Below are 23,812 nucleotides of genomic sequence, written 5' to 3'. Positions count from 1 at the left end.
GGGTCCTCGCAGCAGGTGGGGGTGAGAACAGCAGGGTCCCCAGAGAGGAGGTGGCCTGGGGTCTGGGTACCGGGACCCAACAGGGCCTGGGCTGGTGTCCGGGTCCCTGCCTCCCCCACTGAAGGGCCAGAGTGGACACCGGGGCCCGGGAACGACTGCACGTGTGGACAGGAAAGGGGCAGAGGGGAGGAAAGGGGTGGGCAGGGTGAGGGGGCTTCCTGGCCTGGAGGCAGAGGCCACAGACCCCCGGGAGGACCGGAGGCTGCACTCGGGTCTGGACCTGGCCTCGCCCGCTGCCTGTCCCCCCAGGCCTGCCAGCGCGGTCACTCCCAGCACCTGGAGCACCTGCTCTTCTACGGCGCCGAGCCCGGAGCCCAGAACGCCTCGGGGAACACGGCCCTGCACATCTGCGCCCTCTACAACAAGGTCCGCCCCCCGCGCCTGCCCCCCCCTCCCCCCGCGCCCACGTCAGCCGCCCCCCGCGCCGGCCTTGCTTTTCTCGGTTCCTTCACTCATTCACGCACCTGTTCATGTGGTCACGTGTCCGTTCATTTGCTCATTTGTGTGCTCACTCGTTCACGTGTTCACTCCCGTGCGCATTCATTCACTCATTCATTCATTCAACAAGTAGTTACCAAGCGCCTCCCCTAGGTCAGGCCCAGAGCGGGGGGCCGGGGATCAAGTGATGAGTGGGTGGGACAGCCCCCCGGCCCAGGGGGCTAGCGGTCCAGCGCGGGTCATACCCACTGCAGTCCCCAGTGGTTGTGCTGGGACCTGGTGGAGAAGGGGGTTGGTCCAGAGAACTTTCTGGAGCCTGTGCCACCTGTGGTCCGAGCTGAGAGGCAAGCAGGAGTCTACCAAGTAGAAGGGGGGAGGCAGGCGTCCCAGGAAGAGGGCGCAGTCTGCACAAAAAAGAGCCGGAACCGTTACAGGAAGTGCCAGCTCAGTGGGTCCCCGTCCTCCCGGATTTTCCATTCCCCCAGTAGTGGGGCACTGACAGGGCGCAGTGCCACATGGTGGCCGAGGAGGGGCGAGACAAGCGTGGCAAGTCGTCGCGATGCGGGGCTGGGTGGGTGGTCCAGAGCACCAAGGGGGGCGGGCAATAAGTGGCTGGCGGGGGGCATCCCAGAAGCCACTCACGCTGCACCGTGGTGGCCGCTTGGCAAGAGCGGGGGCTCAATGGCCACCGGGCGCCAGGCGATCCTAGGCCCACCGGCCCCCCCCCCACCCCCGAAGCCTCAGGCTCCCCTTCCGTTTCCCAACGCCCCCTGCCCTCAAAGGGTCTGGCACGACGCTGCGGGTCCAGCGGGGGCCTTCTCCCCTCCTCCAGGAAGTCTTCCAAAACAGCCCTCCGCTCCTTCTGCCTCATTAGAACTTGCAGTGCTGAGAATCTGGCAAGTAGCCACATGCCTGCTGCCTTGTGGCGACAAAGCAGCCTGCTCGGCACTGGGGGGATCTTGGTGTTTGTCAAACTGAACCAGCGCTGGGCGGTCGCTGCCCCTCCCCGTGTGCTTCTGTTGAGGCGGGACTCGCACCCAGCTCCTCTGATCCCCTGGCTGGCTGGCCGGCAGGAGAGAGGGCGGGGGTCTGAGTCTGGGGCAGGACTCTCCCAGGTTCTGCCCCTCCCTGAAGCGGGGATAAGGTCAGCTGATTGGAGAGGCTGAATGTTTGTGTAGATGGCATTCGCATCCGTGGAAGGCAGCTATAATAATAGTAAAAAGCTGCAGATAATAACCCTCCGAGCCACCATCATCATCGTCGTTACCATTTTCAGCCAGGCTCCAGTCGGGAGGCAGAAACCACGCCAGGGATCTGAACAGGCACACCCGGCACCAGGGATGCCCACTGGCTGGGATGGGCCCTTCCCCTCCCGGGCCTCCCCTCCTCATCTGTGAAATGGGTTGAGGGGGTTAACGGGTACTTCTCTTGGCTTGGAGCCTGGCACCACACAGGTGCTTAACAAATGCGAGTTCCTTTTCTACTTTTCTCCCCTCGTCTTTCCTGCCAGATGTTAAGATTCCCGGGGACTGGTCTGATGGTTCTTGCTCCCTCTCTGCCCCCCTGGCCTTCTGGCAGGTCTGGCTCACCTTGGCAGGTGACCATTGGGTCTGCGTCTAGGGTGGGGGCCGAGTCTGGTGACTTGCTGTGTCCCAAGGCTCAGCATGTGGCATGCCGAAAAGCATCTTTGTCGAATGAATGAGTGAGTGAATGAATGATGGGTCAGCCATCTCCGATCCCCCCAATGCTGGACCCAAATGGTGCCCCGCTCAGAATGCTCAACGGGTGTTTGCCTAGCGACGGCTCAGATGACTCCGCGAATGAGTGAATGCCTTGAACAAGTGAATTTGGCATGACTCAGTGAATACGTGAATGACTTGAACAAATGAATTTGGCATGATTCAATGAATGAATGACTGGAACAAATGAACTTGGGATGATTCAATGAATGAATGAATGACTGGAACAAATGAACTTGGGATGACCCAACCCCACAACACCCAAACTCATTCTTCCCGTGCACTTCAGCTGAGTGCCTACTGTGTGCCGGGCGCTGGGGACGTGGCGGTGAATCAGGCGTGGTGCCTGCCCTGGGAAGGGTGGGGGGAGTTCACAGTCTGGCGGAGAGGCAGACGTGTAAACAAATAATTGCGATTCTGTGAGCTAAGTGCTAGAACGCCAGTAAACACCAGGTCTGTAGGAATCCAGGGGAGGGAGCTACGAGCTCAACCAGGACACCTCTGCTCCACTGCTTAGGAAGAGGAGGACTGAGCTGGCGGGAGCTGCTGGGCCCAGGGCAAGGCGGGGAGTTGCTGGCGGTGAGGTGCAGATGTGCCCAAAGGCCCGTGGCATGAGTGACGGTCCAGTGAGCCGGCAGCGTGCACGTGCACACACAGACACGCTCGCACACACGCGCACCCAGAGAGCCGCCTGGGCTGGCTCCGCTGCCCAGGGAGGATTCGGGCCCAGCACTAGACCGGCAAGGCCAGGCTGGAGGCCCGGCTGCCCGCTACCCTAGAGCCTGGTGACTTCTCGGAGCCCACCCTGCGGAACAGCCGTTCTCCTTGCCGAGGCCAGCATGGCTGGAGCACAGAGAGCAGGGAGCAGGGGAGGCCGCGGAAGCTGAACGCGGTGAGACTGGTGGGGAGAGGGGACGGAGCCGGGCAGGAAGCTCAGGTGGGGCCTCCTGGGCAGGGCAGGATTTTAGGTTTGAGCGAAAGACAGACCGAGGTTGACATCGGTAAAGGAGTGATGGGGCATAGTTGGAGTCCCTGCCCCCCTGTCCTCGGCTTTCCCACCATCCTCCCTGGCGCATGCTCTCTTCCCTCTGGCCTCGCGGAGTGAGTGATTGAGGGAGACTCGGCTCCGACGCTGGGTGCTGACAGGCACCGGCCACGTGCCCCTGAGCAAGAACTTTCTCCCGCCAGGGCCTTAGTTTCCTCATCTGTACATGAGGGACAGTTTCCGCCTCCTGAAACCGTTGGCCCATCCAGGCAGCGTTTGCCTCTGAAGTCTGAGCGCCCGGCCTGCCGCACAGCAGGCCCCGGAGGAGCTTTAGGCCAGTGGCTCTCCCCGGGGAGCCTCTGCCCCACAGGGGACAGCCGGCCGTGTCCAGGACATTCATTTTCCCTTGTCGTGATGGGGGAGGAGGCCCCTGCATCTAGAGGGTGGAGGCCAGGGAGGCCGCTCGGCCCCCTGTCGCGCCCCGGCCAGGCCCCACCAAGCTGGAGGCGGCCCCAGAACCCGGCGGTGCCGAGGTCGAGAAGGCCCGGCGGAGATCCGCACCGTCCAGCAGGCTCCAGGGGGAGTCGCCCACGTGAGGTCAGATGTCCTGGCACCCACGTGAAAAAGAGAAAAGAGGAGCCCGTGATGCCAGCCGCAAGCGCGGGGTTTAGTTAGCACAGGACATCCGCAATGTTATCGTTCTGTGACTGATAGGCAATTATCAGAGGTTTTTTCCAATTCTGCCCCATCCCACCTTCGAAATCCGGCCTGCGTTTCCCCCTCGGGCAGCCCTCTTTCGACCCGTGCGCAGCCACCAGCACAGCTGTGGCCGGAGCTGGTGCCCCCCGGGGCTTCCGGGCGCTGACAGCGACCGTGCTTCTCTCCTCCCCCGGCCCCCCCCCCCCCAGGAGACCTGTGCCAGGATCCTCCTCTACCGCGGAGCCAACAAGGACGTGAAGAACAACAACGGGCAGACCCCCTTCCAGGTCTGGGGGGCAGCGGGCGAGGAGCACAGGGAGTGGGCACTGGGGAGGGGCGGGGAGGGGCTGGCAGCGGCCGCGCGAGACCTCTCGGGACCCCCGCTCCGCTCCCTGCAGGTGGCGGTGATTGCTGGGAACTTTGAGCTGGGGGAGCTGATCCGAAACCATCGGGAGCAGGATGTGGGTGAGCGGGAGCTGGGGCCAAGGGAGGGCCCGGGGGGGTCGGGATGGCGGGGGGGCACGCTCCCAGGCCCCCCACTCTTCCTCACCTCTGTCTTCCTCTCTCGTGTCTCTCGCCCGCCCGGCCCCCCGCCCGCCTCTGGCCGCCGCGCCCTCCCAGTGCCCTTCCAGGAGTCTCCCAAGTACGCGGCCCGGCAGCGGGGAGCCCAGGGCGCGGGGCTGACGGTGCCCCCCACGCTGCTGCGCGCCAACAGCGACACCAGCATGGCGCTGCCCGACTGGATGGTGTTCTCCGCCTCGGGCACCGCGCCCGCCGGAGCCCCCGGCCCCCCGCCAGGGCCCCAGGGCCCCCCGCAGGCCTCGGCCCCCAGCGCCAAGCTCAGCAGCGGGACCCTCCGAAGTGCCAGCAGCCCCCGGGGGGCCCGGGCCCGCTCCCCGTCCCGCGGGCGACACCCCGAGGAGGCCAAGAGGCAGCCCCGCGGACGGCCCAGGTAAGGGGGTCCCCCCCAGCCCCCTCCTTGGGGCTGTGGCTTCGAGCGGCTGGTCTCCCCCCATCTGAGACCCACCCTCACGAGAGGCGCCAGCCAGTGTTACCTGGGTGCCTGCTTCTTGACAGGCATCTGGGGGTCCCCCAAGAGGAATGTGTCGGTTCCAGCCCCAGAGGGTGGACAGGGCGAGGTGGTGGGGGGGAGCTGAGCAGGCAGAAGGCAGCGGGGGCAGGCCAGGGGCTTGGGGGTGAGCCTGGGGGTGGGGTCCCTCGGGGAAGGACAGCTGTGGGGCGCAGAGGAGAGGAGGCCAGGCTGGCCAGGCAGAGGGATCCCCCCAAATGTCCTTCCCCCCAGGAAAGCCACTCACACCCCTTCCCCACCCCTGTGCTCCACCCCGTCCCCACCCCCACCAGGACCCCTGTCCCCCCAGGTGCCCCTCCCTCCACTCTCCCCTGCCTCTCACGCCCTCTGTGTCCGCAGCTCCAGCGGCACACCCCGGGAGGGGCCGGCCGGGGGCCCGGGAGGCTCCCTGGGCAGCCGCGGGCGGCGGCGGAAGCTCTACTCGGCAGTGCCGGGGCGTTCCTTCATGGCCGTGAAGTCGTACCAGGCCCAGGCTGAGGGCGAGATTTCTCTGAGCAAAGGAGAGAAGATCAAAGGTACAGGGGCCCGGGCGGGGGCCAGGAGCCTGGGGAGGTGCTGTCGCTCGCCAGGCTGTCCCCGAGCCCCGCCCCTGCAGGCCTGCCGTGCCCTGGGGACCCCGAGAGTCCTGAGGCTCGGTCCTGCCTTTGGGGGTGTGACACCCGTCAGGTGCGCGTCCGGGGCGCAGGAGGGAACCTCTGCAGGCCCTGGGGCTGCGCTCTGCCGCAGCGGGGGAGACGTGGTGAATCAGCCTCATAGGGGACGCAGCTCGCTCGAGCTCCCCAGTCCAGCGGGGTCCCCCTGCCCAGCCCAGGCCCAGCTCTCCGTTACCTTGTTACCTTGTGCCCAGGGTGAAGCCAACTCTGCCGGGTGTTCTTGCCTGTGAAATAGTGGAAATGGGGCGGGGGTCCCACTCCACGGCGTCGGGGCGAGGCTCTGATGGGACAGAGGGCGTGCGGCGCTTGGTCCCCAGCTGGTGTTTCCCGAATGGTGACTGGTGCCATGTAGCTCCGTCTAGTTGGCTTCCCAGTCTTTTCCCGGACCAGCTGTGGAGGTGTGTGGTTGGGTAGAACAGCGCTTTGGAGGCAGGGGCGCGAGCCGCAGATGCAGCGGGGAGCAGCTCCGTGGCAGACTCTAGTCTGCAGGGAAGCGGTTGCAGGGTAGTGGTGGAGAGCCAGGCTGCCTGGGTTCAAATCCTGGCACCTCCACTTGCTAGCTGGGTGGTCTCCCGGCCTCAGGCTCCTCATCTGCAAAATGGGGCCTTTGTGAGGACTGAAGCTCTTTGCGCACAGTAGGTGCCATGTAAGCGCCAGTGTTGTCTGGAAGAGAGACCTGGACTGCCTAGGGAAGCTGGAGGTAGAGCTTGAGAAGAGCCTAGAAGGGCTGGGGGGGCCAGACCACCAGGCGGGTTGCATAATTGCATTATTGTCTGTGTGGACGTCTGTCTCCCCATGGACTGAACTTCGAAGGGCAAGGTCACAGGTCACGGGTCAAGGGTCTCCGGGTTGCCAGGGCTAAGTGCACACGGAGGCCTCAGGATGGCTCTGTTGAATGAATGAATGATCAAGAAAGGAGCCGACCATGGGGCCAGGGTGGGGGAGGCATGGAGAGGAGTAGGGGTCTGTTCTCCGAAGAGTGGGAAAGAAGAAAGGGAAACTGAGGCCAGGGGTGGGGTGCCTTCCAAGGACCAAGGATGGCTTTGGTCCTTGTGACTCCCTGAACTTCAAGCCCGGTGTTCTCGGCAGAGAGAAGACCTGCTACCCCTCTATTTGCTCACCTCCAGTCTTCCAATAAAAGGCGCTTTATTGCCTCAAAGCACGCCTGCGTCAGCCACACCCCTGAGCTGGGCCCCCCGCCCCCCCGGCCCCCGAGTCCCAGGCTCCCTCTGCTTTCAGGAGCACAGCAGAATGCCTCAGCCTGCCCCCCTGGCCCCTCCCCAGGGGCTGTGGTCCCTGCCCACCGCACCAGCCTCACGGCCTGTCGCGTTCTCCTCCTCCCACAAGGCTCCGGGGACCTCATCCTTTTCTCCAGCCCTCTATTGCTCCAAGTTCTTTTCCACACCAAGCGCTTTGCACATGCTATTCCTTCTGCCAGGAAAACCCCTCCACGCTTTCTTTGCCCCCTCAGCCAATAGGATTCGCCAAGTCTCGACTTCATCGTTTCCACTGGGATGACCCTTCCCCACCCCGCTTTGCCGTGTAATTTACATATTTTCCCACCTGGCTCTCCGGGGTTTTTTTCCCTTGAACCCCGACCTCGACTGGTCAATTCCGATGTCCCACGGCCCCTGGTCTGGAAGCTCTACGAGGGCAGGAAGCCTGTTGGTTTGGTTCAGTTGCCCTCCTCAGAGCCTAACCTGGTGCCTGGCTCATGCCCAGTGCTCAATAAGTATGTGTTCGGCGAACGAAGGATCGATTACAATGATCGATTGCTGGACCTCCCAGCCAGGCCTGGAGGAGCCAGCTCCGATGCCAGGCCTCTTGCCACCCTGTCTCCAGCTCTCGTCCACAGCCTAGGGCTTTGCCTCCTTATGGGCTCCCTGGCTTCTCTCAGGGGTGGCCGTGCGTGCAGGGAAAAGCCTGTCCGCCCTGACACAAACGCTCGCCTGGCTGGAGCCATCTCGGCATGGGGCTTCCCTGCTTTAGCTTCAGCTGCCTCGTCTCTGAAATGGGCAAAGAATGTTACCATGCTGGTCGGCGGAAAGACTTAGTGAGGGAAGCTACGTGGAGAACCGAGGTGGGACGGAGCCATGGAAAGTGCTGGAGAAATGAAAGACTGGCTGTTCGTTCTTTTGCCGGGTGCTGGCGGCAGCCTTGAAATCCGTGGATGGAGAGGCAGCGAAACACTGCGGACTGAAAGCACCCTCTCCTGGAGCAGACAGAGCTGTGTTCGAATCCAGACTCTGTCCACTCTTAGCCTCTTTCTGAGCCTCAGTTTCCCCATTGGTAAAATGGGGATAATGGGAGTGCCCCCCACCTGGGGTCCTGATCCAGAGCAAGAGCTGGATAAATCTGACCCATGCTCGCCACCCATCCTGCGCCCAGCGTGGCGCCAGGCATGGAAGATGCCAGGTGTGCTGGGTAGCTAAGGGCTGGGCCTGCGAGGATGCACCTCCCACTGCGGGCGGTGAGAAGGAGAGATGTGATTCTAGGCTCTTCTCCGTCTAGAGCCAGGGAGGCAGAGGGAGGCGGAGGGAGCAAAGCACAGAAGCTGAAGTGGCGAGGAGGCTGGAGGAGAAGGCAGGGGCCGGGCATGCGGGGTAGAACGGGCCCCTGCCAAGGCGATGCAAGGCCGCCCATCCTAGAAGGTTTGGAGAAACTGCAGGGCGACCGAGCTGTGCCGGTGAGCGGGGCGGATGAGGGCCGCTGGTGGACGTGGCCCTAACCTGCGAGGACCGTGCCATGGCACACGGCCCTTCTCCGAAGGGCCTCTTGGTGTGGCTCCCGAAGGCTGGAGTTCAGGAGTGGCAGGGTTGGCTCTCCTCCCCCACGCCTCTTCCATCTTTATCTAGGATCCCCGGGGCCAGGCCCTGCATCTTGTGTGTCGAAGGCTGGGGGGCGGCCAAGAAACAGAAATGTCTCTATGTCCCTGCCCCCCACCCAGTGCTTAGCATCGGGGAAGGAGGCTTCTGGGAAGGCCAGGTCAAAGGTCGCGTTGGCTGGTTCCCCTCTGACTGCCTGGAGGAGGTGGCAAACCGCTCTCAGGAGGGCAAGTCAGGTAAGGTGGCTACCCAGTTGCCCCCAAGCCACCCGAGGCTTCTAGGGTCCTGTCCTTCCCCCTTCCCAGTGGGGGCGGGAGGTGGGAGGCAGATGGGGGGGGGGCTTGGGCCTGGAGCCCTGGGGTGGGCCTGCAGCTCCGTGGGTGAGGGTGCCAGGCTGTCCCTTGTTCCCCTGCAGAAAGCCGCAGTGACAAGGCAAAGAGGCTCTTCCGGCATTATACCGTGGGCTCCTACGACAGCTTTGACGCCCCCAGGTAAAAGTCCCGACACCCCCGGGTACCCCCCCCACTTGCAACTCCACCCATTTAAATATTTCCACCACCTCTAGGCCCCCTTTCTCTTCTGCTCCTCGGCAGATTTGATTCAGGGGTGCAGGGTGGGGGCTGGGTTCACTTCAAACCATGCACCCCAACCTCCAACGGTCCTCAGCAGCCCCTGAGACTTTCAGTGGGGTAGCTGGAGATGAAGGGGGGTGGACGGAGAGCAGGGCCCCGGGCCCACGTGCTCTGTGTATGGCTGGCTGGAGGCCCTCCCTCCTTCAAGGTCAGGTGCAGCGGCGTTGTGCGCGTCTCAGGCCTGGCACTGGCATGGGGCGGGGACGGGCAGGGCAGGGCTGGGGGTTGGGGGCGTGGGGGGGGCGAAAGAGGGGCCAACTGACGCCTTTCCCCTCCCTGGCTGCTGGCTGGCTTGCTTCGGAAGTTTGGTGGATGGGATTGGCCCAGGGAGGTGAGCGGGGAGGGGAACGGCTGGAAAGGTGGGGGAGGGGGGTCAGGCAGGAGCGGGAAGGAAGGGGTCCCCGTGGGGTGTCTGAACATGTGTGTGCGTCGCATGATCCCGGCTGAAGTTTCCCCATGTGTGAATGTCTCGTCACCCGGCATTGGTGGCCTCGCATGGCCTCCCCTCCTGTGTCCCTGAGTGAGCACGATGCGTCCGGGTGCATATGTGGCCGGAGGGTCCCTGGGGGCACCTCCCTGGACACGCCTGTGAGGTCTGTCCTGCTCTCTGTTGGGGGGGAGGGGGGGGCCTCTGTGCCGTGCTGGCTGCAGCTGGTTCTGCACATCTGTGTGTCTCTGAAACTGCCTGTGTGTCTGAGGATGTGGGCAGGCGTTTGCAGAGGTCGGTGTGTCTGCTTACACATGTGGACCGGTGGGTTTCCGGGCATGCCCGTCCCTCGCCGTGCATGTCACCGTGCATATGCATCGGCACATGAAAGCGTGTGCATGCAACTGCATCTGTCTGCTAGATCTGGAATCCGGGACCGGGGGTGTTGGGGGAGGGGTGTGGAGGAGGAAGAGGTGGGGGGCAGGGATGTGGGGAGGGATGGCCATACTTTGGTGTCTGAAAAATGACACCCTCCCCCACCGCTCCCCCAACCCAGGGAAGGGTCACCTTGTTCATAGCATCCTTCCATTAAATGTGTCCAAACCTATTTGTCTGTGTTCTGGCCGGTGGGGATGGGTCGGGGGTGGTGTGGGGCAGCAATGACAACAGGGGGAGAGAGGGTGGGGAGGGGTTGTCACCCTGCGCCCGAGCGTCCGAGGTGCTTGACCACTGAGCGTGTTCGCCCGGCATGTCTCCCGCTCTGGGCACTGGGTGAGTATGGAGGTGGCCCCCCACTCCAGTTCTCCCAGCCAGCCTCTGCTTCTTGTCTGTGTCAGCGTCTCTGTGGGTCCCTCTGGGTGCTCCAGGGGTCACCTGTCCCACCAGCTGCGCGGGGAGTGGTCTCTCTCGCCCCGGCATCCCTCCTTCCAGAGCTCGTTGCCCTCCCTGCCTCTCCTAGCTCTGTCCTGCCAGGTGGGGTGCCCCCTACCCCCTTCTCCTCCCCACCCCGTGCTCCCACGTGCTCCCCTGTGTGTGGTCTGCTCTGGCTCCCTCCCTCTCTCCGTGACCCGTGACCCCATCCGTGGTCACCAGGCTTGTGTCGTGCTGGGCGCCCCACTCCCCGTCTCTCCCTCGCAGCGTCCCTGTGGTCTTGCCGCGTGCCGCCCCCTCCTCACCCTCGGTTCTCGGTTCTGGTGTGAGCTGTGCCGCCTGTACGCACCCCCCACCCTGCCTGGGCTCCTTTTGGGGTGGGAGGAGTGTCGCTCACTGCCTCGGGGCCCAGTCTGAACGCCCTGACGTTCCTTTCCAGGCCGTTCCAGGCTGTGCTGGGGGCGTCGTGCCGGTCTGGGGTGGTGGGCTGTGTGTCCCCGGCCCCGGACCTCGCTCACGCGGCGCGTCCCTGCTCGGGGAGCGGGGCTCGGGCCGCGCGTCCCGCACGCGGTTGCGTGGCGTCTTGTGTGTTGTGTGGCGCGTCCCTCTCCTCGCTCTGCACCTGCGCGGGAGGGCTGGGGAGGGGGGAGGGGGTTAAGGGGGGGCCAGACCGGAAGTGCCTCCCCCTTCTCCTCCCTCCCGCGCCTCGCCCCTCCCCCTTCTCCCGCCAAGGGGGCCCCCGCGCTCCCCTCCCGGCCCCCTTCCCCCTGCCCGGCCCCCTCCAGCCGCCCGGCGCAGGACGCCAAGGGGTTAAGCCTCCCGCCCGCCGCCGGCGCTGTCCGCGGTGCTGAAGCCGGCGCCGGCCGCGGTCCTCGCGCTCCCGCCGCGGCCCGACCCCGCGGCCCGCGCCCCCGCGGCCCCCGGCATGTGAGCCCCCGGCCCTGCCCTCCTCCCCGCGGGTGGGGGGTGCGCGCCCCCTCCCCCTCCCCCTCCCGGCGCGGGTCAGCATGAGGCGGGGCCTGGGGGCCCGGACACGGGGGTTCGGCCGAGCGGGGACGGGGACGCGGCGGCGGCGGCGGCGGCGGGGGCGGCCGGCACCGGGTCCGGGGCCCGGGCCGCGGCGGCGATGGCTTTGTCAGCGGTCGGCGGCGGCGGGGGTCTCGGGGGCGGCCCCGGTGGGGGCTCCCTGCCGCAGCCGCCCCCCGCGCTCTCCTCCAGCTGGCCGGCCCTGGGGCCCCGGCGGCGCAGCGTCTGGTACATCTACAGGTAACGGAGCGCGCCGCCCCCTTCTCCCCGGCCCGGCCGGGCCCGGGGACCTCCGCCCGCCGTGACGACCGTCCCCGCTCGGGGGCTCATCCTTCTCCCCCAGGTCGCCAACCCAGATCCCCTAAGCCCCGCCGCCCCTCGCCCCTACCTCTCGGCGCTAAACCCACCTTCCCAGCCCTCCCTCTCCTGCGTCTCCCTGGCCCTCTCCTGCGCCTCCTCGCACACAGCCCTCAGGCCCGGAATCTACCCCCCACCCCATCGCAGGCCCTTCCAAACCCCCACACCTTTCCCAGGCAGCCCTCCAAATGACCCCCCCCACTCGGAACCCACTCGCCCTCTCTGCAGCCTTTAGCACCCCCACTCTGGGAGCCCGCCTCCTGGGGAGCCCCAGTGGCCTCCCCTCAGGCACCCGCACCCCAGGCCCCTGTCCCTCTGCCCCCCCCCCAAAGCCTCACACCCCTTTACGGAGTTGGCAAGCCCCCCCATTCATGCCCTGTCTTCCATTCACAGCCATCCCCACCCCCCCATCACACACACATCCCGCCCCCGGCCTCCCCTCCCCTCCCCTCCCCTTTTGCCGCTGCGTGTCACTGTGCGACTGTGCGTGTGTCAGTGTGGCTGTGTCGATGTGCGTGTGTGTGACTGCCTGCAGCCGTGTGTGAGAGAGGGAAGTGGAGAGACGGTGGGCTCCCAGCCCACCCCCTGAGCAGTGTCCATCTGTGTGTCCCTGTTTGACGGCGTCTGTCTCTGTGTGTGGCTTGGAGCGATGGCCGGGCTGTCTGGAGACTGTGTGTGTGTGTGACGGAGTGGGTCTGTCCCAGGGACTGCGGCGGACTTCCCAACACCCACCCGACCGCGCCGGGCCTGCCCCTCCCCCGCCGCTCCCCTCCCCGCCGGGCCTTCTGTGTCTCTGTCCCTCTGTGCTCCTGTCCCTGCGGCCCCCAGTGGGGCCCTTGGGCGGCTTGCCCTGCCCTCTGGCTGTGTGGGGGCCCACGCCGAGCCGCGGCTGAGAGCTGCACCTGCCTGTGTGCCGCTTCTCAGCACAGGGGGTGGCTTGCCCGTGTGGGGTGCTGTGAAGAGGCCTGTACCGATGGGTGCATAGGGCGGGGCTGAGTGCCCGAGCGGGTGCATGGGCTTTGGGACACCGGGTGTGTGACAGGGACCCTCAGGGTGGGGGCGGGGAGGGTGGACACTGCTGCAGTCTCCATGTGCCGGAGCTGGTGAACAGGAGCTGGCCGCGGTGTGTGCTGGTGCGGTCCGGGGGGGGGGGGTGCGGGAGATGGGAAGAGGGTCTGGGGGTGGGGCTTTGGGCAGCAGAGGGAGAGCATGGAGAGAGGATGCAGGGAATGTAAATGAAATGCAGCTGCAAGCGAGAGGAGGCGGGAGAGTGCGTGATGAAGTGAACTGCAGAAGTAGGAAGAGGTTTCCATGGAGGAGAAGGAGCTGGTGGGGCGCCTTTGGGGGTCACGGTGGGGTTGCGGAGGGGCAAGAGGAATGTGGGAGGGATGAGGCCGTGGGGGAGGTGGCTTTAGAGGGGTGAGGAGGACATTTGGGAGAGAGGAAGCTGGGGGTTGAGGCCGTGGTGTGTGTGAGGACGGCACGGGGGTGCAGGGATGCCCCGTGGCCGGCAGGGCTGGTTATGGCTAGTGCCACGTGGAGCCTCGAGAGGACACTGAGGGGCACAGAGGGAAGGGGCCGCACGGGAGAGGGAGTCTAGAGGTGCAGCAAGCTTTGGGGGCAAGAGGGCCACGGCGAAGTTCAAGACATGGGAGGATGAGGGAAACAGCGGAGAGCTGGGGGTTGGGTGAGAAACCCATGGGAGTGGGGAGAAGACAGGTGCATGGACAAGATGGGGGAGTGGCAGAAAGGGGGGATGTGACGATGAGGGGTGAACATTTGGGGGGTACATGAGGGGCCTGTGGGGGGGCTGAATCTCCACGTTGGCACTCTTCTCGCTGGCATGATCTTGACCATGATATTCTCCTGTTCAGTCAACCCCTCCCAGAATTGCTGTGAGGCCTCAATGAATAAGTCAGGGAACAGTGCTTAGATCAGCTTCCAGCCCGCAGCCATAGGTCCCTAAGCGGTATTTGTTGGTTGAGCTATTGGCGGCCCCGGGAGTGGATCTCAGGGGCTGAGGGGCTCGCTTCTGCGGGCTCTGGGCCAGGTCCATATGGGTCTGAAGCATTCGGGCACTGTGGAGGGAAGGGTGTGTAGCCAGGTGTTTTCTGGGGTGCTGTGGAAGACGGTTCCTTGCTGTGTGACCTTGAGCAAGTTGCTTAACCTTTCTGAGCCCCTTCCTCCTCATCCATAAAGTGGAACTAGTCATTGGACCTCCTTCAGAGGCTGGTTGTGAGGAGACAGCTGAGCTGTTGGCCCAACGCTTTGCTCACGGCAGGCGCGTCTTCTGGTGAATCCTGGATGTGGGGTTTTACTGAGTCATATCGAGGCACAGAGAATTTAGGGAAGGCTTGGGGGGTGGGACTGAAGTGGGGCAGGGGCCAGCGGGAGGGGTAGTAGGAATGGTCGGGGGTTTGTGGTGAGAAGGCAGGAAATGCATGAAACTTGCAGGTGAGAGATAAAGGGAGGGGAGGGGCGCCGCCAGGGGGCCCCAGAGATCAGCAAGAGAACATGGGGGCGGCAAGGGCACAAAGGCTGGGAGGAGGTGGTGACGGTAGGTGGTGGGGACACAGGCCGGGACAAGAGGGACACAGAAAGAGTGGCCGGAAGCAGGCAGCTGACGTCTGAACCAACTTGGAGTGGCCCTGTCCATCCGCTCACCAATCCTTCTTGCGCTCCCTCCTGCCCCCCACCCCATTAGCCCCCTCACCCTTTCTCTCCCTCTCTGCCAACACCCCTTCCACCCAGCGACCAAGGCGGCCGACCCCTGGGTGCAGCATAAGGGCAGAGGAAGCCTCGGTGGCGGGGATGTGCTTACTGGGGCGCCGACCAGCTCCGGGCAATGGCAGTCGTTGGGACGCGCGCACGTGGGCCCGCGTGCTCATGGGAGCACTCAGGGTGCTCAAGGTGGGGCCTGGCTGGGGCGCCCACGCGGGGGGCAGGACGCAGTGACCCCGGCACACCCGTGTGGATTTCACAGTGACAGTCATGGGGGGCCCGGGAGAAAGGCAGGGGTGCCTGTGGGGGCTGGTACTGAAACATCGTAGGAGCTCGGCAGGTAATATCGGCGTGTGCGGGGGGCGGGTTGTGGGAATAAATACGCTGAGATCGGAATGAGGGGGAGTTATTGTTGGAGCATACTGGGATGTGGGGGTGTTCCCAAAGTATACTGGCGTATTCGTGGAGGGCTGAGTTTGCTGAATCTGGGGGCAGCCGATTGGAATGCACCAGGGAGCAGGCTGTTACTGGAGCGTGTCGGGGCAGCGCAGGTGTTGCCGGGATATGCTGAGAGGGTCTCGGTACTGCTGGGACCCTCCCGGAGGTGGGGGGTGGGGGGTGCTCCAGGCGGGTCCTGGGACGGGCTGCAGGCATCCCTGGAGGCTGCCCAGGGGCTGTGAGGGCCTGCAGTCTGGGCCTCCCTGGCATTCTCGGGTATCCTGAGGGAGCGGGGCTGGAGCCAGTGTTCCGGTACTCACTCCTAGACTGGGGTTTTGGATACTTCTGGAATGAACCGGGGGATGTGTATCTGTGAGGCGTACAGCAGTGATGTCAGAGGTCTGAGCGATTAGTCGAGCAATCCTGCGCAGACGTTGAGATGAATGGAATGTTCTGGAGTGGAAGTTTCCTTGGGTATGTGGGGCTTCCTGAAAGGTGCTGGTGGGGCTGGGAGGTTTCACTGGGGACCGTGAGCCTGTTCCTGCCCCTTCGTAAAACACGCCGGCCACGCGGAGGAGACACGCTTGAGGTCCACCAGGGAATACAGACATCGGCGCTGTCTAAGAGAACCTTCTGGGCCATTGCAGATGTTCTCTGGGTGTGCTAACCACAGCGCGGTAACCACTAGTGACACGTGGCTAAGCGAGACTGAGAAGCTCGATTTTTAAACTAATTTCAGGTAGTTATCAGAGAGAGGGCCCCCAGGGGCTATCAGCTAGCCTATTGGAGGATGCTGGGGGTCGTGGGGAGGCGCCCCTGAAGTAAGGGTGTCCTCTCAACTTGGCGCCTTGACTGAAGAGCAGTGCACGCGTCACATCAGGCCCGTGGCCCGTGTCAGGCACTGCCCTTGGACGCAACATGCTCGCTGTCCCCTGAAAACTCTCCCAGCCATGGCAGCAGCCTTCATGGTCCCCCATTATAGATGAGGAGGTACCAGAGGTTAAAGTCATGGACTCAAGGTCACAAGCAGGAAGTGACTGCAGGGGGGGAGGGAGGGGGTGGACTCACACCGGGCCATCTGATGGGCTGGCACTTGTCCCCTGGCCCAGAGCTGGTGCACGGTGGGCTCCCTGATGACTCGCTGAATGGAGGCAGGGAGGGATGAATGAGGAGCGAGTGGGAGAGTGAGCTAACACGCCAAGCTCCGAGGGGGAGGCCTGCCAGGGCTGCTGCGAGCACATGGAGTGGGAGAGAAAGATCCCGGCCGGGGCACCGGCACTCCTGGAGCAGGGCTCGGGGTGGGGCATGGGCTCTCTGCCTCATGAGCCCTTCTCTGCCTCCCCCCCCACCCCGTTCCCCCCCTCCCCCCCACCCCCGGGCCCAGCGATTACATCATTAAGGAGAAGACAGTCCTGCTGCAGAAGAAGGACAGCGAAGGGTTTGGGTTCGTGCTCCGGGGGGCCAAGGGTGAGTGCTGGCCGGGTTGGGAGTGGGAGAGGGGCTCCCCGACCCAGGAAGCAGGGCCGGGGGAGGGGACCAGGAAGGGCAAGGGGCCCCAGCCCACCCACCACCCCACCCACCACCCCACCCCGGGGTGCTGGTCCCCCAGCTACGGCGAGGCCTCCGTGACTCGGGCCTGAGCCCCCTCCCCTGCTCGGCCTCTCCACCCCCTCCCCTCCGACCCCGCCGGCTCCTCCCCGTCTGCAGCGCAGACCCCCATCGAGGAGTTCACCCCCACCCCGGCCTTCCCGGCGCTGCAGTACCTCGAGTCGGTGGACGAGGGTGGCGTGGCATGGCGAGCCGGGCTGCGAATGGGCGACTTCCTCATCGAGGTGAGTCCTGGTCCCCGAGCCCCAAGGGCCTCCCCGGCCACGGCCTCCAGCTCACTCCTCCTGGCCCCTTTGGGGACCCCAGGCACCCCCTCTCCCCCCTGCGACCCAGACACCAGCCCCAGGCCCCTCGCCATCCATGCCAGGACCTGGCTACCCCCACCCACGTGCTCCCTCCCTCTCCACTCGCCCACCCCTGCCTCTGCTTGTGAGTCCCTCCAAAGGCCTCTCCGAATCATCTCCAGACAGTGCCCAGAGCTGTCCCCCGACACACACACACAGTCCGGGGGGACACGGGGGCAGAGGGCTGTGGAGAGGGAGTAGAGGTGGAGGAAGGGGACGGCGGGGCTTGGGGGTCCTGGGCAGGGCAGGGGGCAAGGCTGCCAGCAGCCTCCCCTCACCCCCTGGTGTGCGGGTGGGTGTCTGGGCCGCAGGTGAACGGACAGAACGTGGTGAAGGTGGGCCACCGGCAGGTGGTGAACATGATCCGCCAGGGGGGCAACACCCTGATGGTGAAGGTGGTAATGGTCACCAGGCACCCCGACATGGACGAGGCGGCTCACAAGAAAGGTGCCCCGCCCCCGCCCGCTGCTGGGGAGAAACCGAGGCAGGGAGCGCCCAACTTCCTTCCGGCTGGGGGAGCACTGAGGGAGGGGTTGGGGGGCTTCTCCCTATGCCGGGGGTTCTGACAGCTGTCCCCCCACCCCGTCACCTTTCCAGCCCCCCAGCAGGCTAAGCGGCTCCCGCCCCCAGCCATCTCCCTGCGCTCCAAATCCATGACCTCAGAACTGGAGGAGATGGGTGAGCCTGGGGGGCCACCGGCCGAGGTTCTGGGCAGGTGGCGGGGAGGGGGGCTGGACCGTCCCTTGAGTTTGTTAGTGTCGTTAGTGACCAGGGGTCCTTGTCCTCGTCCTGTCCCCCACCCCATGAGCCAGACTCTGGCCTGCGTGTGTGTCGCTGGGGAGGGGTGTCCGCGAGTCGCTGTCCCTCTGTCCTCTCCTCGTCTCGCCGTCGCGGGCTCTCTGGGTCTGTGTGCGCCTGTCTCGGAGGGTCTCTCTGCTTCCTTCCTCCACGCCCGTCTCCGCGGGGCCCACGTCCCCCCACCCACACCCCGTCGCCATCTCGCCCTCCCGCGATAACCGAAAGCAAGGCGAGCTCCTCCCTCCAGACAGAGCCGAGTGAACCTGGCGAGGCTCCGTTTCCCCCGACGGGGGCGGCGGCTCGGGCTGCAGGCCGCCCCCTCCCCCGGGGCCCCGAGGGAGGCGGGAGTTCCCGAGAGGGGGCCCCTCGCTGCCCCCTGACGTCCTAACTCTTGGCTCCTCTACTGCCTCTCCCCCGGGCTAGTCTCCCCCTGGAGGAAGAAGAGCGGTGAGTGGGCACAGGCCTGGCGGGAGGGCCCCCGTCCCGACCCCGCCGGCGGACTCGCCCCTCCCGGACCCGGGCCCCTCGCTGTCCCGCTCGCGCTTGCGCAACCCGCTGGCCACGCCCACGGGCCCCGCCCGGGCGCCTCATCCGCCCCTTTTGCCCACAGAGTACGAGCAGCAGCCGGCGCCGGTGCCCAGCATGGAGAAGAAGCGCACGGTGTATCAGATGGCGCTGAGTAAGACGGCCCCGCCCCGCCCCGCGCGGCCCGGGTCCCCTGCCCGGCCCCGCGCCCGTCCCGCCCCTTCCCACCTGCGGCCTGACCCGCCTCCCTAGCCACGCCCCTTCCCAGCCACGCCCCGGGTCCCTAGCCACGCCTTCCCTGGCCGGCCTCCTAGCCACGCCCCCTTCCCAACCACGCCCCCGGTCCCCCTAGCCACGCCCTCCCTGGCCGGCCTCCCTGGTCACGCCCCCTTCCCGACCACGCCCCCGGTTCTCCCTAGGCACGCCCCTCCCGCCTGCGCCCTGCCCGGCCTCCCTATCCACGCCCCCTTTCCAGCCACGCCCCTCCCACCTGCGCCCTGAATGGCCTCCCTAGCCACGCCCCCTTTCCAGCCACGCCCCAGGCCTTCCTAGCCACGCCCTTCCCACCTGCGCCCTGACCGGCCTCCCTAGCCACGCCCCCTTTCCAACCACGCCCCAGGCCTTCCTAGCCACGCCCCTCCCGCCTGCGCCCTGACTGGCCTTCCCCAGCCAGGCCCGGCCCACAGAGCCTCATCACCCCCGTGTCCTCCGTCCCTCTCCTCATGGGCTCCTCTCGCCCTCCCTGCCGCCCTCCAGGACCGCCGTCCTGGTCTCTATCCTGACCCCTTCCCATTCCTAGGGACTGCCCCCAGGCTGGAGAAAGGGGTCCATTTTCTGGTTTATCCGGGCGATGTATGGGCTTCCAGCCACTGTCTCCAGGCCAGGCCTGAGCAAGGTCATCTCGCTGTGTCCCCACCCCTCTTGCGCTTTCCCCTAGACAAACTGGATGAAATCTTGGCAGCGGCTCAACAGACCATCAGTGCCAGCGAGAGCCCGGCGCCCGGTGGCCTTGCATCCCTGGGCAAACACCGGCCCAAGGGCTTCTTTGCCACTGAGGTAGGAGGCCTGGCTGGGGGAACTGGTGGTGTTGGGGGGTGCAGGAAGCTTGAGGGGTCCTTCTGGAGCCTCTATCCCCCTCTCCTTCCAAGACCTGCTCTGAGTCCCCTCCCTGCACCCCGTGTTGAATGCTCGTCCTGGAGGGGCCTCCTCCTTGCCCAGTCCCTGCCTTGTAGCCTCTCCCCAAATCCTGCCTCTCTCTTCCTCACCCCCCTCTCCACCCCTGCTCTTCAGTCCTTCTTGGCCCACCTCCAGGGGCCCTGGAGAGGCAATGTGATGTCACAGAGATGGTATGCCCCTGGCCCAGGCCCCCACGCATATTAGGGCTTCGGTGGGGTGACCCTGCTCACGGCTCAGCCTCCCTTTCCCTGAGAGAGAGCCTGACCGACACAGTGGGTGTTGGCCTTTTTTGGACACTACCTTGTCCCTGGGCTGATCCCATTCTTTCCTTACACTGCTGGGAGGTACTCACGGCGATTAGTTCATTTATAGGAGAAACTGAGGCTCAGAGAGGAAGCCAGGGTTTACCCAGGCAGGCAGGCCACCAGTTCATGTCCAGCCATGATCCTGGCTCTTTTGGGGGGAGCTCCTGGCCCCTCCTACAACTGTCTGCTGCGAGACCACACCATACCTCCCCTTTCCCCAGCACTCAGCATTTCCATCTTCTCCACTTCCGCCCCTCTTCAGACCCCTCTGCCACCCCCACTGCCCATTTCCTCTAACGTGAGGTTCTTGGCTCTTGGGGGCCCCGAGCCCTTTTGGCAGGCTGGGGGAGTCCCTCTCAGAATAGTGCTTACAAATACATAAAATAAAAGACACGCGATTACCAAAGAAGTCAGTGACATGGAAAGAGAGTCACGGAAATATTTGCGAAGCACATTTGTGCTGTAGCAATCTCGGTGCCTTTCTGTCCCACGTTGGGCAGCGGGATCCGGTGGCGGAGCCTAAGGGCTCTAACCGCAGAGTCATGCGATGCATACATACTGTTGCGAGGCATCTGTGGCCACTGCGAGGTGATGAAAGTATCTGCGATTTCTATGGGCATTGTAGTCTCAGGTCTTGCTAAGACTAGCGTGATGTGTTGCCTCTAATTGAGCAAATATTGCATTTCAGTTGGAAGACACTGTAGAAAAAGTCGTGATATTGTTTCCCACCCGAGTGCGCAGGCCCCCTCAAGTCTATCCACTGACCCCCTAAGGGTGAGACCCGCTCTTGAGAGTCTAGTTACAGCCAGGCAGATGTGGATTCAAATAATGGCATCCTCTACCTTCTGTGTCACTGGACCACGTTCCTTAATTTCTTGCTCTGTTAAGATTGAGGTTAAAACAGACCTTGCTGGTTCTTTCAAGAATTAAAGGAGATCAGCTCCAAGCAAAGCAAGCTCTCAACAAATGCTGATTTCCTTCTTTTGCCCTTTTCGCTGGACTCCAAGATGTTTTTCTAGCACCCCCTGATCTAGCTCATTCCCCTAAATACCAGCCCTGGAATTTCTGCAATTTCAGGGCAGGCTTCTAGTTCCACAAACATCTCGTCCAGCCCCCACCTCATTTCTGATTCCCCTCTGCCACTTCTTTCCCAAGTCCTCTTCCAAGCCATGCTTGAATGCCTCTGGAGATGAGGAGCTCACCACCTCCAGACCCAGTTTATTCTACATTTGGACAGACCATTAGAAAGTTCCTCCTTATTCGGAGCCCAAGTCCACCTCCCCTGGGCTTCCACCTCTCTGTCAGCGTTTTTCTCCTTCTGTGATCGTGCTCCTTCCATCATCACTTACTTCCAGTGCCACCTTAGAATTCTGCAGTGAGCTTCCTCACATCCACCCAGGAAGACGGGCAGGGCAGGGGAGAGAGAGAGCATCCCCCTTTTTCCAGGAGACGAAACTGAGTCTCGGAGGTTGGGGTTGACTTGCCTGGGGTTTCTCCGCAGGGACCAGGTATGGGTCCTCGCCCCTGCACCGCAGCTTCTCAGCCACGGCACTGTTGACCTTGGGGGCTTAGGGCTGTCTATCGTGGGGGCCGTCCTGCACGCCGGAGGGGCTTTAGCCGTGTCCCTGGCCTCTACCCGCGAGATGCTGGGAGCTCGCCCCCCTCTGGCCACAGCAACACGAAATGTCTCTAGACCTTGTCCAGTGTTCCTGGGGTGGGGGGGCGTCACCCCAGTGGAGAGTTGCTGCTGCTCCCACGCCACGCTGAGGTGTCAAAGCTTTTTAGCCTGGGTTCACCCTAGGTGGCAAAGGTTCGTTCACTCATACATCCATTCCATATTTATCGAAGGCCTGGGGTGGGCCCCGTCAGCTCATTTCTTTCCAATCTCTCCCTCCCTCTCCCCCCTCTGAATCCCTCCCCCACCCCTGGGTCTGTAGAGCTCCTTCCCAAGGTGTATATTTGTTCCTGATCCCAAGAACAGATTCAAATCCTGGCGTCCTCGGACTTCCTCTGTCACTTTGGACTATGTCACTTTATTTCTCGGTGGCCTGCTCTGTAAAAATGGGGCTGAACTTAAAAATGGGGAGATTTCAACTCATCCCCTAAAGACCCGCCCGTGCCTTCAACCTAATTGGGGCGGAGGGGGGCTGTGTGTGCAAACACCGGGCAGGTCTGTCTTGGTCCAGGCGCCTCTCTGGCCGCATCTCCTAGGCCTCTGCTGTGCGCCCCTCTCTCTGTCCCGCCCCGTGGCTCTGCCCTTCTCAGCTGGCTCCTGTCTCTGCTGCCCAATCACTGACCCCCTGAGGGTGCCCTTGCTGCACCCACCACCCCAGCTCTGCACGGCGTGGACTCCGCCTCGCCTCCCGGTGGCTGTGTGCTCGGCCTGTCCCCCTCCTCCAGCGGCTCTGGCCCCTCCGCTTGCGCATCCACCAGGGCACCTTTGCCCGGCCTGTCTGGAGCCGTCTTCGCCCCGTTGCGCTCATTTCCCCGCCTTGTCTCCAGGTTTTGTGTCCCTGCCCCTCTGGCTCCCGGCTCGGGCTCCCCAGCTCTCTCCCGTCTCTCAGGCATTTCCTCCGTCTCTCTCCCCCTCCCATCCTCTGTATCTCTCTCCCTCTCTCAGTCTGTCCGCCCACCTCTCTCCCCCATTCTGATTCTCCCCCTCCGTCTCTCGCACCCTTTTGCTGCCCCTCCCTCCTTCTCCCTCTGTCTCTCCCTCTTTCACCCTCTCTCTCTCACCCCGAATCTGTGTGTCTCTGCATCTCTCTCCTTGTCTGCCCAGCTCTAATCGGCCTCTTTAGTTTCTCTCCCCATCCCTGACTCCCTGTCTCTGTCTCTCTCCCCGTTTCTCCCTCTCTTCCCGGATCTCCCCACGCACTCCCCTCAGGGCTGTGGTCCTGGCAGGGGTCCCCACAGCCTCTAGGCCAGCCCACCCCACCCCACGGCGCACCCCCTGACCCTTGAGCCCCAGGCCAGGCGCGGGGCCCGCACGTGGAGGTCTGCCGCCAACGCAGGAGTCTGCCCGGCAGCCGGTGACGTCACAGCACTTGCACATTCTGATTGGCTGCCCCCTCTGGGCGGGAGGACGTTCCCCAATGCGTTGACCGAGGTCATCGTGCCCCTTCCTGAGTCAGTCACTCCTCAAGCCGACACCTCCTCAGGCAGAATCATGTCTCCTCTCTCAGACCCTCCAGGGCACGTGCCTTTTCCCTCCTAAGCTTTTTCTGGCAGTCTGCCTGTCTGACCCCTTCCCCATCATGGTGACTCCCCAGTCACCCTGACCCTCCCCATCACCCTGACCCTCCCCATCACCCTGACCCTCCCCATCACCTTGACCATCCCCCATCACCCTGACCATTCCCCATCACCCTGACCATTCCCCATCACCCTGACCATCCCCCATCACCTTGACCATCTCTTGTCACCTCATCCCTCCCCCATCACCCTGACCCTCCCCCATCACCCTGACCCTCCCCATCACCTTGACCATCCCCCATCACCCTGACCATCCCCCATCACCCTGACCATTCCCCATCACCCTGACCATCCCCCATCACCTTGACCATCTCTTGTCACCTCATCCCTCCCCCATCACCCTGACCCTCCCCATCACCCTGACCATCCCCATCACCCTGACTCTCCCCCATCACCCTGACCCTTCCCCACCTCCCTGACCCTCCCCATCACCTTGACCATCTCTTGTCACCTCGTCCCCCTCCCCGTCACCCTGACCATCCCGGTCACCCTGACCCTCCTGCAGCTGACCGACTCTCCCCAGCTGACCGCCTCTCGCCTCCTGCTACCCCAGCCCCTCCACCCCTCCCAGCCCGGCTGCCTCTCCTCCCCTCTCCTGCTCTGTCATCCTCACACAGCGGCTTCCCTCGCCTTCCTGCCTCCTCCAGGTGTCCTCTCTGCAACCCCCCCAGGTCTGTCCCCCCCAGCCTTCCTCTGCCCCTCAGCAGTCCCTACAGCCTCTCTGACCCGTTTTACTTGATCTTGCAATGTCGTAAGCACGCTGGCCCATCTTCTCCAGCGTCTCTTTCATCTCTTACTGACTGGCTGGTCTAGGACCCGACTCTCCTCCACTCTGACCCAGTCT

The 23,812-nt window shown here is 64.1% G+C and overlaps 1 protein-coding gene across 1 annotated transcript in view; it reads left to right on the top strand.

Moving 5' to 3' along the window:
- The window catches only part of SHANK1 (SH3 and multiple ankyrin repeat domains 1), a 45,503-nt gene that overhangs the window by 6,455 nt on the left and 15,236 nt on the right, over window positions 1–23,812 (top strand). Inside the window, 15 exon segments of the mRNA XM_058280690.2 lie at window positions 310–426; window positions 4,131–4,208; window positions 4,320–4,386; window positions 4,543–4,873; window positions 5,351–5,526; window positions 8,612–8,725; window positions 8,905–8,980; window positions 9,426–9,452; window positions 16,345–16,427; window positions 16,668–16,792; window positions 17,224–17,359; window positions 17,510–17,590; window positions 18,134–18,157; window positions 18,321–18,389; window positions 19,173–19,291. Coding sequence (XP_058136673.1) covers window positions 310–426; window positions 4,131–4,208; window positions 4,320–4,386; window positions 4,543–4,873; window positions 5,351–5,526; window positions 8,612–8,725; window positions 8,905–8,980; window positions 9,426–9,452; window positions 16,345–16,427; window positions 16,668–16,792; window positions 17,224–17,359; window positions 17,510–17,590; window positions 18,134–18,157; window positions 18,321–18,389; window positions 19,173–19,291 — 1,623 coding nt within the window.

The sequence above is a fragment of the Dasypus novemcinctus genome, chromosome 18 (assembly GCF_030445035.2).
Source record: "Dasypus novemcinctus isolate mDasNov1 chromosome 18, mDasNov1.1.hap2, whole genome shotgun sequence".
In the NCBI taxonomy this organism is placed as follows: domain Eukaryota; kingdom Metazoa; phylum Chordata; class Mammalia; order Cingulata; family Dasypodidae; genus Dasypus; species Dasypus novemcinctus.
The sequence above is the reverse complement of the archived record's forward strand: the minus strand, read 5'-3'. Positions and strand labels throughout refer to the sequence as shown.